Source organism: Rhinatrema bivittatum, chromosome 8, assembly GCF_901001135.1.
Source record: "Rhinatrema bivittatum chromosome 8, aRhiBiv1.1, whole genome shotgun sequence".
NCBI lineage: Eukaryota > Metazoa > Chordata > Amphibia > Gymnophiona > Rhinatrematidae > Rhinatrema > Rhinatrema bivittatum.
Window position 1 is genome coordinate 88,451,883 of NC_042622.1, and position 17,854 is coordinate 88,469,736.

Sequence of the window (17,854 nt, forward strand, 5' to 3'; positions counted from 1 at the left end):
GTTCTGCCCTGTTTCCTGCCTTTTATCCAGCTACCCATCCACAACAGGACACTTATTCGAAACCATGACCTCCAAATTTCCTGACGGATCTCTCATGAGGGACTTTGTCAAATGCCTTCTGAAAATCCAAATCCATTATAACAACCAGCTCACTTTTATCCATATGTTTAAAAAAAAAAATCTAGTAAATTGGTAAGACTTCCCTTTACAAAAACCATGTTGATTCTCTCCCATTAAACTTAGGGATTTATACTTTCACAAACAGTGAAAGGCCCAGTCAATGGCCAGTAGTGAAGTGAATAAATTAATGTTAATTCTAGTACATCTGAGAGCTGCAGAGGGCTGCCTGGTGCTGGTAAGCTCTTCTCCTCCTCTGGCTGGAGTTTGGGTATCAAGAAGAAATTTAGGTGCACTGGTCCACTATTATTAATTTATGTGGGTAGACTGGTAGGAGGCTAGCTATATGCTCTGGATCCCAAGCTGCTCACTCTCTCATGCCATCTCTCCTCCATTTGTTGGATTTGGGGGCATGCAAATAGCCCTTGAGTAAAAAAAGTGTGCTTTTTTTTTTTTTTTTTTAACTCATGGAGCATTTGCATTCCATTAGCTTTCTGCATCCCATGGGGCCCCCAGTTTTTACTGCCCACTAAGTAAAACCAGTGCTAAAATGTAACTCCAAATTTAGGAGGGGTTTTTATTTCATTGGCCCTAATATGTTTGCAGTAAGTGTTTGTAAGGTCACATGTTGAAGGCTATGACTTCACCAGGACATGCCTGTACAGGACAAAACTCTTGTTCCAAGGTAGTTATTTTTCTCAGGTTCTCTTATTTCATGAACGGTACTGAACCATTCATGGTTCCACACTGATGTTACTCCTTGCTGCCTTGTAGCTCTTTATACTATATATACATTCTGAAGCTATCCCAGTCTCCAAGAATTCTAGTCTAGAGAGAGAGAATTCATTTCCACTGGGGTTTTATCTCCTTGTAAAAGACATACAGAGACCAAGAGTGCTTCCTGCATTTTATAAACAATTTTCCCATTAAAAGCTGATGGATGGTTTGGGATGGATGAAGTTGGGCTTTCATTAGTCCCAGTCCCCTGACTTAAAGAAGAATTGACCACAGGTGGTTTATGTAGTCTTCAGAAACCCAAACCAAAGCCCAAAAGAATGATTACTACCCAAGAAAGGTAAGGATGGCTTGCAAAGCGGACGTTTGTTTTTATGCAGGAACTTCGGTTTATACTATCAAAGCAAGCGCATCCACACACACGCCTTCTGACATTCCAGTGATAGTCAAAGAAAGATATTTTCTGAGCAGATAGGTAAGAAAGACAGCTGGAGATAAATGATCAATATAAAAAAAGGTAGGAAGAGAAGCTGCAAAGTGTAGATTTGCACAGAACTTACTGTTCACAATGCCATATTTCTGAGTCATTAGTGCTGCCTGCAGGCTCTTGCCACTGCCTGGGGGTCCAAACAGCAGAATGCGAGGTGTGTGGGGGGCTGCGTTTCGATGACGACTTTGCACAAAGGTCAGAACTAGAAAGGCAATAAAGGGGATTACGACAATTTATCATTCAAATTTAGGGAGCATTTACATTTATTTTCTTTTCCCAACAAATCTAAATGATTACTTTGTTGTCTAAAAAGTAGCAGAATTCTTATTGACAAGTTTGAGATGCTTTTCTGTGCTTGATGGACGTCAATGCAAAGAGCTGCTCTAGAGATCAAAATCAGTCTAAAAGGGAAGCTGCTTTCATTCTTTCCAGTTTTCCTAATGTGTCTCTTCTCTAATACAAGTCACTGCAATGGAATATAAAAATCAGATGACTGCAGTTCACATCATCAGATATAAGACTGAAGTCACAAAGAAGGACTCTCCTTTTAATAAAGGGACTCAGAAGTCTGCTTAAAACCAGTTATTTATCCATGCAAACCTCTTCAAGAAGGGGACATTTTTGTCTCTCTTTGTAGTTATTTGTGATATTTCTTGTTGTGTGTGTTTTATTAATGTGCACATTTTTATTGTAACCCACTTAGAATTTGGGATTATGCAGGCTAGAAATCTTTTTGAATAAATATTTCTGCTGACTTCATGAACAGGGTCACACACTTACAGCACTGCCCTGACGACACCTGCCATCTTTTCATACTGATCTCTTTTGCCTTCCCTGCTCTTTCACGACAGATTTAGCAAGAAAGAAAATAAAAACCTTTTTTTCTGTGATCATATAGACAAATTCTGGGGCTCCTTGTTGGCATAATATTTATGGGTGAATTTTCAAAAGGATTATGTGCAAAAATAAGGGCATGTACGTGTGTATGTGAGGCAGGCAGCCGTGTGCAATCCTTATTTTATATATGTATCACATACACACATATATGCCCCTTCATGAGTAAAAGTAAGTGCAAAAAAAGGGAGTATATTATGGGCATATCGAGGCATGGTTTGCATGTACACGCGTAATGAACTATTTTTAAAGTGACATGTGTGAATGACATCAAAACTACGTGAGAACATTTACTACTTCTCATTTACGCACACAAGTTCAAACTTTCATGCTTTTTTGCCATTTGGTGTTTGGCAGGCTGGCTTCTCCAGGTAAGTGGACATGGCAACAGGCTGGGTGGTAGCAGTGGAGTGTACCTAGGACAGACTGAGCAATGCTGGGGGGGGGGGGGGGGGGGGGGGGGAGGAGGGGTTGGAGGTGACAGTGAGTGTCCCTGGGTCAGCCTGGGCTATACTGGGGGGCTACTGGGGTATATCACATACTGGGTGTATATCCCAGTATGTGAATATACCTGGGACTGGACTATACTGGGGGTTAACTGGGACATACTGGGCTATACTGGGGAGCAAGCAAGAGTGTATCTGGGACCGTGCCATACTGGGGAGTTGGAGTCTGTGGTTTAGAATCCATTATTAAAATAACTCTAATGGGGTTTAAGGGTATTCATGTCACAACGGCTGAAGAGGAGGAGGAGGAGGAGGAGGAAGAAGTGGTATCCCTTACAGAGAATATACAGGACTAGATCATATTTTTTGAACCTGTCAAAAGAGCAAGTTATGTGCAAGTTCAGATTCAACAGGGAAACTATACTGTACTCATGCAAGCAGTTACAGCAGCACCTGCAACCTTTCACACACAGGGGCCACATCTTGCCTGTACACATCCAGGTCACTACTGCCCTGGCATTTCTGGCCGCCATTACCTTCCAGACACCTCTAGGGATCACAGCTGGAATAAGCCAGTCTGCCACTTCCACATGTATAGATCAGTTCCTGGCTGCGATTCTCAGAAAAACAAATCAATATATATTCTATCTTTTCTTCAGAGAAGACAGCAACAACAAAAAATGTTGTCTGATTTCTACCAAACTGCACACTTCCCCTCTGTGCTGGGGACTATCGATTGCACATATGTCTCTGTAAGGGCACCAGGGGACAATGAGGCTGCCTACTGCAACTGCAACCTTCAATATGCAGGTGGTCTGCGATGCCAAAGCAATCATCTTGGATGTCGTGCCCAGGTTTTCAGGATCCAGTCACAATACCTACATCCTTCTGCAGACAGGAATTAATGACTGTTTCCCAGAAAGGGCACATCATAGGGGGTTGGCTTCTAGGTAGGAATGCACTTATCACTATCACCACACAGCAAAGCAGAGTTGCTTACCTGTAACAGGTGTTATCCCAGGACAGCAGGATATAGTCCTCACATATGGGTGACATCATCGATGGAGCCCTATCACGGAAAACTTCTGACAAAGTTTCTAGAAACTTTTGACTGGCACATTGAACCCACTGAGCATGCCCAGCATGCCATGATCCCTGCAGCCACAGCGGTCTCCCTTCAGTCTCGTTTGTAGCAATAAGTGCGAGCGAAAAAATAAAACAATAAAACGGCAACAAACCCAACTCTGTGGGGTGGCGGGTGGGTTTCGTGAGGACTACATCCTACTGTCCTGGGATAACACCTGTTACAGGTAAGCAACTCTGCTTTATCCCAGGACAAGCAGGATGATAGTCCTCACATATGGATGATTAGCAAGCTACAGGCTGAGTCATCCTGTAAAAAGTCAATGGCACATAACTCGTGCAACAGGCACAACAACTGAGGTGCCATTGACTAAGATGAGGCAGCCTGAATCACAGCAGGCAGTTGTGGAAGGAGTTGGGCATTACACTGGAAATAGGTTTTTCAAGACAGATTGTCTAAAGGCAGAGTCTTGTCTTCCTTCTTTATCCAAATGTATGCAGAGAACTCCAAGTCAGAGCTTTACAGATGTCTGCGATAGGTATTGAAAGGTAGTGTGCTATGGATGTTGACATAGCCCTAATTGAGTGCCCCTTTACTCGCCCCTGGAGAGGAAGGCCTGCTTTTTCATAGCAGAATGCGATACAGTCTGCCAGCCAGTTGGAGGGAGTTTGTTTGCCCACTGCAACTCCTGGTTTGTTTTTGTCAAAAGAAACAGAGTTGGGTGGACTTCCTATGGACTGCAGTGCGGTCTAGGTAAAAAGTGAGTGCAAGTTTACAGTCCAAGGTGTGCAAAATTCTCTCGCCCTGGTGAGAGTGAGGCCTTGGAAAGAAAGTGGGCAAGGCTATGGATTGGTTAAGGTGAAAATCCATTACCACCTTAGGCAGAAATTTGGGGTGAGTGCGGAGAACCACTCGGTCATGCAGGAACCTTGTGTAGGGTGAGTATGTGACAAGGGCTTGTAACTCACTGACTCTCCTAGCAGATGTAATGGCTACTAGGAAAAGGACTTTCCATATAAGAAATTTTACATCACAGGAATGCAAAGGCTCAAACAGAGATCGCATGAGCCTTGCAAGAACTACATTAAGGTCCCATTCCGTAACCGGTGGTCGAATGAGAGGATTAAGTTGAAGTAAGCCCCTCATAAATCGACTCACTAGGGGTTGCGCCTTTATTGGAGCATCCCCTATACCCTTGTGGTATGCCGCAATGGCACTTAGGTGAACACGCACAGAAGCAGTCTGGAGACCAGAATCTGAGAGGTGGCATATATAGTCTAATAGAGATGGAGTGGGACAGGAGAAAGGGTTGATACCTTTTTGAGTGCACCAGTTGGTAAATCTAGTCCACTTGGAACGGTAAAATGTATGTGTGGAGGGCTTTTGTGAAGCTAAGAGAATCTGAGAGACTTGAGTTGAAAGATTGAGCAGTCATAGGATCAAGCTTTCAACATCCAAGCTGTCAAGGTTTGTAGGTTTGTAGGTTCGGATGGCGTAACCTGCCTTGGTTCTGAGTTATAAGGGTGGGCGCTGTGCCCAGGCGAATCGGTTCTCAGATCGAGAAGTATGGGGAACCATACTTGTCGAGGCCAGTACGGGGCTATGAGGATCATTGACCCTCTGTCCTGTTGTAGCTTCACGAGAGTCTTGGCTATGAGGGGAATCGGAGGATAAGCGTATAGAAGCCCTGTGTTCCAGGGGCGAGCAAAGGCGTCCCTGGGGGAACATTTGTCAACAGCTGTGGAGGGAGCAGAACCTTTCCACTTTGTGGTTCATTTTGGACACAAAGAGGTTGATGGTTGGGCGACCCCAGCATTGAAAGATTTTGCTCGCTACACAGGGATCCAGAGACCATTCGTGGGGTTGGAAACGTCGACTGAGACTGTCTGCTAGGACATTTTGTATGCCTACTAGATAAGTGGCCCTGATATGCATGGAGTGCGCTAGGGCCCAGGCCCAAATCTGCACTGCATCTTGACACAGCAGATAGGAGCCTGTGCCTCCCTGTTTGTTTATGTACCACATTGCTACTATGTTGTCCGTCTGTATCAGCACAGTCTTGTGTGAGAGGCAGTCTTTGAAGGCATAAAGGGCATATCTTATTGCTCGAAGTTCTAAAAAGTTGATTTCACATTTTCTTTCGAGTGGAGTTCACGTACCTTGAGTCTGAAGGTTGTTGATGTGAGCTCCCCATCCCAAGTTGGATGCATCTGTGGTTAAAGTTATTTGAGGAGTCGGCTGTTGGAACGGTAACCCGGTCCGTAAAGCTGGTTGGCTTGTCCACCATTGAAGTGAGAGACGTAACTGGTTGGTGACCCGTACTAGGGATGACAGTGGCTGAACAGCTTGAAGCCACAGACTTTAAGGTCCATTGAGTCCTTAGGGATCACGTGGACTGTAGATGCCATGTGACCCAGAAGTGTAAGGAATTCATGGACAGAGGCGAAGTTGTAATTGCTCAGGGAGTTTGCAAGATTTGCTAGGATGTTCGCACGGTCGCTTGGAAGAAAAGCTTTTGCGACTGTGGTGTTGAGGTCTGCTCCGATGAAGGTGAGGAGTTGAGACTGGTTCAAATGTGATTTCTGATAGTTGATTAGAAATCCCAGGGAATACAACAGGGAAACTGTGCTTCTCAAGGCAGCAAGAGCTCCTTGTTTGGATGGAATCCTGATAAGCCAGTCGTCTAGGTAGGGAAAAACATGAATGCTGTTTTTTCTTAGTTGTGCAGCAGCTACTGCCAGGCATTTTGTGAACCCTCGAGGTGCTGAGGCCAATCCAAATGGAAGGACTCGGTACTGGAAATGTATTGTTCCCACTATGAATCTTAGATACTTTCGATGTTGTGAGGAAATGGGAATGTGAGCATAGGCTTCTTGAAGGCCCAGAGAACAGAGCCAATCTCCTTGTTGCAATAAGGAAAGAATGGTCCCCTAGGGAGACCATCTGGAATTTTTCTTTTTGAAGAAATTTGTTGAGATTGCGAAGGTCTAGGATGGGGCAGAGACCGCCTGTTTTCTTTGGAATTAGGAAATAGCGGGAGTAGAACCCTCTGCCGTGTTGAGCCTGGGGAACGGTTTCGATAGCCCTGGTAGTCAGCAGGGTGGAGAGGTTTGACTGCAGCTGAGATGTTGTTATGCTGTGTGACCACAGAGAAATGGGTGGGGAATCCGGGGGTAACGTTTGGAATTTTAGACAGTACTCCCTGTTCAAGATGGTTAACACCCACTGATCTGTGGTGATGAGACTCCATTGGTGTTTGAAGTAATGGAGTCGACCTCCTACAGGCAAGTTGGGTTCGGGGTTGTTGAAGAGGCTGCTGCTCTCTGGTATTCCTTTCAAAAACCAGATGCTGATCCTGTTTGTGGGGGTGGCTCAGTTTTTGCCTGTTTTGGTTGACGTGGTCGTCCTCTCTGAGGTTGACGGAAAGGGCATGTTGAAGAAGTAGGTGGATAGTACCTATGAGGCCGATAGAAAGGTTTTCTGGTATCACGTCTTGTGGGTTTCCGTGCTGAGGATGGCTAGTCCAATGGCAACCTGGAGAGCTGGCGCATTGTCTCACGGTGATCTTTAAGTAGAGAGACAGTGGCTTGGATCTTTTCTCCGAAGAGATTGTCTCCAGTGCATGGGAAATCCACCAGCCTTTCTTGGACTTCTAATCTGAAATCTGAGGCCTTCAGCCAAGCCCACCTCCATGCACTAATTCCAGCAGCTGATAGACAGGCAGATGTTTCAAAAGAGTCATATGCAGCCCATACCTCATGTTTGCCTGATTCCAGCCCTTTATCAATAAGAGCGTTGAGTGACACTTGCTGTTGCTGAGGGAGAGTATCCGCTATGTTCTGAACTGGTTTCCACAATTTCCTTTGATATTGCGTCATATATAACTGATATGCCGCAATACGGGATACAAGCATGGATCCTTGGAACACTTTTCTCCCTAAACCATCCAGAAATGTTTGTTCTTTTCCTGGAGGAGCAGATGAATGTGGTTTCTGCTTCCTTGCTTTTTTCTGAGTTGATTCAACAACAAATGAATGATGTGGAAATTGTGGTTTTTGAAAATCTGGTGTATGTTGGACCATGTATGTTGTGTCTGTTCTCCTATTAACAGCTGGCACAGAACAGGGATGCTCGCATAGGTGATGCTGAAGTTCTAGGAGTACTTCATGGATGGGTATCGCCATGACCTCTTTTGGTGCATCTACAAACTGGAGGACTTCAAGGGTTTTATGTCTGGTATCCTCTTCAGCAAGTAATTCAAAAGGAATGGTATCTGCCATTTCCTTTATGAAGTGTTGAAAGGAAAGGTCCTCTGGTGGGGACGTCCTTCTTTCTTCTGGTGGAGAAGGTTCAGATGCAAGGTCATCAGTATCAGTATCAACATCCTTCCAAGGACTGTGTTGAGGCTGGAAATGGGATACAGAAGGATCTAAAGGGTCCTTTGGAAGAAGACTCTTTTTCATCTATGCAGATTTTGATGGTTGTTTTGGAATCTGCTTTGGTATCGATGGAGGCAGAAAAGGCAACGACAGGGAACCGAAAGGCATCAATGGCACCGATGGGAACCGATGATCGGCATCACCCGATGGACCGGGCTTGTAAAGGCATCGATGGACCAGGGAATGGCATCGAGGGCATCGATGGAATACGGGGCTTTTGTAAGCCCGATGGCCCTGGTAACGGATCAGAGTCTCCTTCATCGTCCTCAGATGAGCCTGGAATGGGTATTGCTGGAGTCATCGGTAGATGTTCTGGTATGGACGGCGTGAATGGAGGCATCGGAAGACCCGTCGATGGTTTTGGTGCAGGTGTTGGGAAGGCACCGCTTAAGACGTTGAGTCTTGTGAGAAGAGGAGCAAACATTGTTGGCGCCGGTGCCGATGGTTGCATCGGTGTTGGTGGAGGTTGAAATTTCTGTAAGGCTCCGATGACTGCCTGTTGGATTATGGAAGTCACTTCTTCCCTGGAGACTCGGACTGGGTCCATTATCGCAGGAGAAGGTAAGACTGGTGCTACTGGCACTTCCACAGCAGAATGTAGTGGCACAGTCTGACACCAATGCCGGTGGAGAGTGCCGCAGTGTCTTAGGTACAGAGGGGCATGGCGGCTCTTGTACCTGGTCCCGTTTTTTCATCGGCCCGACATCCTTCGAAGCTGATGTGGACACCGATTCTCCCGATGGAACGGAGTCGGAACGGTGTCGATGGCGTTGTTTCTCTCGATGGTCTTTGCTGGATATCGAAGAGGACGCTATGGAAGATCCAGATGGGGGTCGGTGACGGACGGTCATCGGACTTTTTCTTTCCTCAATGTTTTTCAACAGAGGAAGGAATTTTCTTCAGTGACAATGCAGAAGATGATGATGGAGTAATCTTTTTGAAAAGTTCCTCCATTTTATCCAGTCGGGCACGCCTGCCCTTCGGTGTCATCTGGGCGCAAGTGGAACATGCTCGGACATCATGGCCTGATCCCAGGCAGAGAACACAGATGTCATGCGGGTCTGTAATCGACATCGTCTGGGGATGATTAGGACATCTTTTGAATCCAGTGGCCATTAAAAAAATTTTTAGGCCAGGGAACGGTTGGTGGCTCACGGATACTGAAGTAAAGTATCCGGAATCGACGAAAATAAGACCCGAGAAGAGAATTTTCTGACAGAAAATATTATTATACCGTGAGGAAATAATTGTGAGAAAAACTCACAGAGCTCCCTCAATGCGAGGCTAAAAGCAGCATGGAAAAAAAAGAGACTGAAGGGAGACCCCTGTGGCTGCAGGGATCATGGCATGCTGGGCATGCTCAGTGGGCTCAGTGTACCAGTCAAAAGTTTCTAGAAACTTTGACAGAAGCTTTCCATGATAGGGTTCCATCGATGATGTCACCCATTTGTGAAGACTATCATCCTGCTTGTCCTGGGATAACTAACCTCTTCTTTTCCTCTCCCTCATATCTAGTGTATTGACAGCACTGGCCCACGAGAACCACTCCAACCTGGACGTAGGAACTATCCCGCTACCCAACACTAAAGGATATCTTATTCAGTTTTTCTAGGTCTTCTTCCCTACAGATGATAAAAGATATACATTCAAAACCTGGCTCATAATCCCACTAGCTAAACCTCAGATCACTGCAGATGCTTGCTACAACAGAGCCCACTGCAGACAAGGACAGGCATTGAGAGAACCTTCGGCCTACTCAAAACATGTTTCCAATGTCTGGATAGATCTGGGGGATGCCTTCTCTACAACCTTGCCAAGGTCTGTGATATCTTTCTAGCCTGCTGCATGTTTCATAACCTGGCCAAAACCAGAGGTCTGCCTCCTCCAGAGGGATTACAAGATCATCTTGATGAAGAATAAGCATGCAACCTGAGTCAGGAAAAATTGCAAGAGATACATCGCCAGACTCAAAAGCAGGCTATATAAGACAGGAATACTCTGATACAAAGGCATTTTAGATGGTGAAAGTGCATTTATTTACATGGAGTGCTCAATGTGATGAAGATTAAATTCCATTATTTTTGCAATTCCTTGGCTGGCCTCTTTTTCAGGGTAGGGAAAGCTCTGGTGCCTTGGTCTGAAGTAGTCCTCTGCAGTGGTGTATGATCACAGCTTATGCTGCCCTTGGAGGACCTGGGAACAGTAGCAGTTCCTGAAAGCTGCTGGAAGGGCCTGGAGGGCTGTGAGGCAGCTGAGAAGATGGGCAGGAAGCAGTGGTGGGCATCTCATCAGCCACTTGTGCCCTTGGAAAAGGGGGACCATTTTTCTCTGGTGGTGGTAGTGGTGATGTTACATGCTGTATTGGTACAGATGGTAGTGGCAGAAAAAGAGGTGGGCGCTGATGGAGCTCCAGGTGGAGTTGCCCCCAGGGAAGGTGGAACTCCAGCCTGGTTAGGTGTCATCCAGGGTGTTGGTGCTGCAAAGACTGGTATGAGCTGCATTCAGTGAGGCATCATGGTATGGAGCTGGTGGGAGCTGCCACTGGCAGGGGCATCTTCTGCAGCATCTCCTTCCACACTGCAGTCTGGACGTCCGTTTGCTCACAAATTCCCTTTAGCTCCTGCTACATGCCCTGCATCTCCTCCTTCTCAACATCTCTTAGGCCCCGCATGTCAATCTTGAGTCCTGAGATCTCTTCCACCAGTTGGGCATTCTGTTCCATGATGTGCCTCTTCGATGGAGTAGCCTATACCTCCCCTCTTCTCTACAAGAACTGAGCTCCTCCTCCTCTGAGCTGCTCTCCTCCTAGCCACTTGCATGCCGCCAGACATCTAACATGCATGGAAGGAAGGCTAATCGACTACCGGCATGGTTAAAAGGTGAGATGAGAGAGGCTATAATATCTAAAAGAACATCTTTCAAAAAATGGAAAAGGGATCCAAATGGAAAAAACAGGGAAAGCATTAGCAGTGGCAAGTCAGATGCAAAGCATCTATGAGGAAGGCAAAGAGAAAATTTGAAAAGAAGCTTGCCATGGAAGCAAAAACTCATAATAAAATCTTTTTCAGGTACATTCGAGGTAAAAGGTCTGTGAGGGAGTCAGATGATCAAGGGGTAAAAGGGGCACTTAGGGATGATAAAGCCATAGCAGAGAGATATTAAATGACTTCTGTGCTTCAGTATTCATTGAGAAACATGAAAGAGCTATACCCATGCAAAACAGGCAGTGTAAACGGCACATACATAAATTGAATATACAACGAAGAAATAATGTGTGGCAAACAATTTACTGGTCAATATAATTACATTGAACTTTTAGTAAGTGCATACAATCACAGATATGACCCCCTTGTGTATACCATTGTTTTATAAATGTATATCCAATGCAATACCTTGTGACATATCTGTGATTGTATGCACTTACTAAGGGGTAGATTTTAAAAGAAGCGCGATCAGCCTACTTTTGCTTGCGCATCAGACTCAAGCAAAAGTACGCTGGATTTTAGTAGATACGCGCGGAGCCGCGCGTATCCACTAAAATCCTGGATCAGCGCGCGCAAGGCTATCGATTTTGTATAGCCTGCGCGCGCCGAGCCGCGCTGCCTCCCCCCGTTCCCTCCAAGGCCGCTCCGAAATTGGAGCGGCCTCGGAGGGAACTTTCCTTTGCCCTCCCCTCACCTTACCCTCCCTTCCCCTACCTAACCCACCCACCCACCCGGCCCTGTCTACACCCCCCCCTTACCTTTGTCGGGGGATTTACGCCTCCCGGAGGGAGACGTAAATCCCCGCGCGCCAGCGGGCCTGCTGCGCGCCGGGCCGCGACCTGGGGGCGGGTACGGAGGGCGCGGCCACGCCCCCGGACCGCCCCGGGCCGTAGCCACGCCCCCGTACCCGCCCCCAAAACGCTGCCGACACGCCCCCGAAACGCCGCGACGACCGGGCCCGCCCCCGACACGCCCCCCTCCGAAAACCCCGGGACGTACGCGAGTCCCGGGGTCTGCGCGCGCCGGTAGGCCTATGTAAAATAGGCTTACCGGCGCGCAGGGCCCTGCTCGCGTAAATCCGCCCGGTTTTGGGCGGATTTACGCGAGCAGGGCTCTGAAAATCCGCCCCTAAAAGTTCATTGTAAATTATATTGATCAGTAAATTGTTTGCCACAGAGCTATACCCATGCCAGAAATGATATTCAAAGGTGATGATTCAGAGAAACCACCAAATCTCAGTAAACCAGGAAGATGTACTAGGGCAAATTGACAAACTAAAGAGAGTAGCAAATCACCTGGACCAGAAGGTATACATTCCAGTATGCTATAAGAACTGGGAAATGAAATTGACTTTTTCTCTAGTGTACTCCTCACTTCACCAAAAGCAAATAAAGTTTTCATTGCAGTTCCTGGTCAAATTGCAGATGTGGCACAATGAGCAATCGAATGTTTTTGAAACCCCTGAGGCAGCCGGTGATTTCCTAGCAAAATTATAAGGTTTCCCATTTCATGCGAGCGTCCATCTTTATTCATGGTACAAAAGGAGTTTGATTGTAAAGATGTGTACACCATTTTGAACAACTACTTGAGCCTGGTATTCAGAACTTAGCGGACATAAGGGCCGCGGAGCGTCAGACTGGCTAAGAACAAGAATGTGGCACTCCGCTCCGGCACTTCCTAGGATTCCACAGATGAAACTCTTCTTCAGCATTGCTAGATCGGGCCTGCTGTCCTGAGGGTGGGAACTGCTGGTGCGGGACTCTTGTACACACGCAACAGACCTAAACGACACCATCAGGCCTGCAGTCCTTGGCTCAGGATCACACGGAATAGGGTCTAACTATATCTAACAAAATAGTACCATTCCAGGACATATTCAATACTTACCCAGTTGGATACAGCAAAAAAAAAAATGCCAAGAAAATGGCATGGGATTAGAGACCAAATGGTGGAGTGGTACTAGCCCTGTAATAACACTAGTAATAACTATCTAGACCCGAGGAGCTGTTTATAGGTCTGGGCGGGAAACCATGCATGCCTCAAATGGAGATATAATGTACCGTGGGGAAAGCTGATCATGCTGTTCTGTACATATTAGAAGTTACCTTCCCCCAACGAAGTGACTATCCAGGTCCAGAACTGGCCATCTGCCGTGATCCACTTATCTGAACTATCTCCAGGCTTACTATGGCATCTTTACTAAACCAACCAGTTTACCTAGTGCCCGTATATCAATGACTGAGCTTCTATTATTCCTTTAATCATGAAATGGAGACTGACCCTCACACACAAACATATATGACTCAAACTCCTCGCAAAGCGAGGACTTTGTTTTGGCTAAGGGTAGGAAATTGCTAAGGGAGAGGGACAAGGGTATGGGGTTCTACACCTTTTACTCCAATGTTCTTTAGAGTCATTATTAGGTATCCTGATCTTTTTTATCTGTTTGTAACGATGGTGATAACTCACATATTCCCCAATCCGGACGTAAACTTACTAAGAGAACTGGAATGTAACAAATTCGTCCTTATGAAGGCGAGTATCAAGACTAGTGAAAGAATGTTTGAGGCTAGGCTGGGGGCCTCTCCATTCCTCCATATATGAATAGACAAACTCTTGATCCATAGTCAACTGATTCTGGGCTGATATGACTAAATTAATACCCTGGAACGTGAATGGGTTAGGCTCACCTATAAAAAGGAAAAAAATATTATCTCACCTCAAGAAGTTACAAACAGCTATAGTGGGCCTCCAGGAAACCCACTTATTCCTGGTAGAAAGTGAGAAGCTATGGCGTGAGTGGGTGGGATCCTATGTATATTCTGCAGCCCAGGCTAGGAAGGCAGGGGTGGCCATACTTATTAATAAAACTACAAATTTCCAGATAACCAAGAGCTTGGCTGACACCGAGGGTCGCTATGTCATCCTGATGGGGGGAGTGGAATGGATCTCCAGACACAATATGCAACGTATATGCTCCTAATGAATATTCATATGCATTCTTTTTCAACCTATGTAATCTTATCAGCAATCTACATGGTACGCTTTTCCTTCTTGGGGATTTTAATTGTGTGCATGATTCCTCTATAGATAAGAGCCCGCCAACACGCAGTAGAGGGGGTGGACAAGGGAAGAGCATAGGGTTCCTCTGCCACCAATTGGGACTGATCGATATTTGGAGATCCCTTCATCCGGACTACACCCATATCTCAAGGTCCCGTCTCTCCTTCTCTCGTATCGATTACATTCTTATATCCCAAATTGCCTTTCCCAATATTGTAAAGGCTACTATAGAACTGCAAGCAATTTCTGATCATGCTCCAGTCTCTCTCCTCATATGTTCAAAACTTGATCCTGCTAGCACATGCATATGAAGGTTCCCTAGCTATCTCAAGGATGACATCAAATTTAAAAAATATTTAAAAGAGAGCTGGTAGGATTTTACGACTCATAACCAACAACAAAATATGAAGCCATCAATGTGACTGGCATTCTCCAAAAATCTTGGCCCACCAAATTTTCATTACGATGAGTGCAAACTGATTTAAAGTACCTAGGGATTAGAATCCCGCTCAACATAAAGGATCTGTATAGCGCAAATATAAAACCTTTACTGTCATATACAGACAAGATATTGAGTAGATGGCAGTCCCTGCCCCTTTCCCTAGTAGGACGAATTAAACTATTTAAGATGGTTCTGCTACCAAAATGGCTTTATATTTTGCAAATGGCACCACTATGGCTCACTAAGAGGGATTCACAATCTTTCCATAAAGCCTTACGGACTTTTTTTTGGCAGGGGAAAAAAAGCACGACTATCCATGGATGTCCTTTACCAAGGCCATGAGGTTCAGGGGTCTTGGCTGTCCAGACCTAAAATTGTACAATCTGGCATGCAGCCTTCATTATATTCGGGATTGGCTTTTTCAATCTTCCTTTTTTACCCCATATCAGAACCTCTTGGCTTGGTATGGAGTAACTTCGCTCAGCCCTCTATTACAAATAGAACTGCAGAAAACTCCCAGTCACATCAGGACCCATGAACTGTTCTGCACATGTAGAAAGGCCTGGCAGAAATTTTGCAAAATCTACGGCCATCCCTCTCGCATGACATCACTAATAACAATCACCGGTAACCCTTCTTTCCCTCCGGGGCTTGCAGAGGCTATCTTTACTAGATGGCACAGACAAGGCCTGATTTATGTATATCAACTGTTCACAGCTGCCACAGGAGAAAAATTAGACTTCCTCACCTTGCAACAGCAATATAAACTCACCCACACAGATTTGTATTCATTACTTCAAGTTAGGCATTTTATTAACAGCAACCCCAAGGTTTATGAGGAATTAGAATAAAATCAGCAGATATGAATAGCCCTAGCCCTGGGAAAGACACAGCATCCTACTATTTCTTATTTCTACAAAACTTTGAGTGAAGCCAGGAGGCTATCCTTCCTGGAGACACTACATGCATGATGGATGAAATGGCCTCAGTTTTCTGTTACATATGAAACCTTAAAAAATGCGTTTGATTCACTTACAGATATCTCAGATAATGTTCTCCTTCACGAAACGGAATATAAATTTCTGTGGCAACTTTATATAACTTCAGATCGTGCTTTTCAATATAAAATTACTTCTTCTGACCTCTGCACAAAGTGCCATCAAAGTGTTGGTACTTTTTTCCATTATTTTTGGGAATGTGCTCTAGTGCTAGATTTTTGGGATGGAATCCGAGACACTTGCACACAACTGCTTCATACCACATTACCATTAGACCCAGCTTTTTGGCCCCGGCGAGCAGGAGCATCAAAAATTGAGATTAATCACGCGTCTTTTCCTGGGCAGAGTTCACCTGATAGGCAAGAAAGTTATTTTGCTTAGATGGATGGATCCACAAGGTCCTAATCACGAACATTGGTTCCAAAAAATGATACACCTATGTTCTCTGGAATACGCCATCGCCAGGTCCTCCTCCCTGAAGAAATTCACCAACAACCAACAAATATGGGAGCCACTGTTAACCTATCTCTCTCCTGTCATGACGCTAACACCAGACCTGCTTTGATAACACACTTTCCGATTCCGCTTGAGCCATAAACCTAGAGATCTGGAATACAAAAATTTTATAAGGAAACCTAGGCTTCACCACTGTCTTTTACCAACCCTATTACGAAGGTCCACTGCCCCACCCAGATTATTATTAGTATGCTTCAAAGAACCCTCTATATTCATATCCATCTACTATAGGAATTTACACTTGTATCCATTTACCCAAGAAGATGCGACACCTTCCATCTTGCATAAACCTGAACCCTCTCCTAGTCTTTTGCTACTTTCTCTGCCCATCCATAAAGGGCACTATGTCCTACATGATCTGTTATGATATGTTATACCATGCTATGTGTGATGTAGCGCAGCCCGGCCGCAGGCAGGAGCTGACAAGCTACCATAAGAACAATGGTAATACCAGAGCCCGACAGCAGGGGGCACATGGGAAGAGAAAAAAAACTACAAATCCCAGGTTCCCTGAAACCCCACCAGACCTGGGAGGAGAGCCTGAAGGCGAACAGGTGGCAGACATAGAGATTAATGAGGTAGACAGCGGTGAGTCCATGGAAGTAGAGGAAGAGGGCATGCCACCGTGGTGAAGCTGGCCACAAAAGCCCGGCTCTTCAGAGTCAGAGGGGGAAGAGATGGAGGTAGGTTCAGGAGGAGAGGAATCCTCCAGTTCATATATGGAAACTGAGTAGCCTAAGAAGGGTGGCGTATAACCTTTGTCTTAGGGGAAGCACGGGAGAAGGGCTCTAGAGGTGCCTGGTGTGTTTGATGTTGTAATAGCCCTGATTAGAGGACGTACAAGCTTACTCTGTAACAGCACAGCTTGTAAGAGAACCGGAGGGCTAAGCTGGGGGAGGGTCATTTGCTGCACGCCTTGATCCATTAGGTATAGACAAGGCTGGAAGGGGAGGTGGCAGACTTCCTGTAATACAACCTGCTGTTACTTTATAAACTACTTTGAAGGAACTAGCTCTCTCTCTCTGTGTTGTCTTTGGGGATTGGGGGGGCTGCTTACCCCCAACCCTGCATGAAAGGAACCTAGAAGCCCAGCAAAACCAGGGCCAGCAGAGGCCCCAACCTCGGGAGTTACGTGAGCCCGGCGAACTCCAGGGACCAGGGCGATTGGTGGAAGGTCGGAACCCGCGACAGAGGAGCGGCGCCCGAGGCCTCACGGATGGTGAGCCTTCACATATGATATAATCAGAATACAGTGTAGAAATTGCTTCCACAGGTGCAAACGCTAAGAGATTGGAGTAGGGGGATAAGGGGGAGAAAGGGATGAGGGGAAGAGGGAACATAAGGGAGAGAAATGTTGTGAAACTTTATTTAACCCATAGTTATGTATCAACTTGTTGAAATTTAATAAATATAGAAATGAAACATAGAAAGCAGAGTTGCTTACTTGTAACAGTTGTTCTCACAGGACAACAGGATGTTAGTCCTCGCATATGGGTGCATCATTAGGATGGAGCCCAATCACGGAACACTTTTGTCAAAGTTTCCAGAACTTTGACTGGCACCTACTGGGCATGCCCAGCATAGCACCAACCCTGCAGTCAGCAGGGGTCCCCCTTCAGTCTCGTCTTATAGTAAAAGTACATGCG

General features: G+C 45.7%; 1 protein-coding gene across 4 annotated transcripts in view; it reads right to left on the reverse strand.

Annotated features, from left to right (window-relative positions):
• AK8 (adenylate kinase 8) overlaps positions 1-17,854 on the reverse strand; it is a 285,863-nt gene that overhangs the window by 122,993 nt on the left and 145,016 nt on the right. For all 4 annotated transcript variants that reach the window (XM_029613832.1, XM_029613834.1, XM_029613833.1 and 1 more), the window contains one exon: positions 1,413-1,544. In XM_029613832.1, coding sequence (XP_029469692.1) covers positions 1,413-1,544 — 132 coding nt within the window. The remainder of the gene's footprint in view (positions 1-1,412; positions 1,545-17,854) is intronic.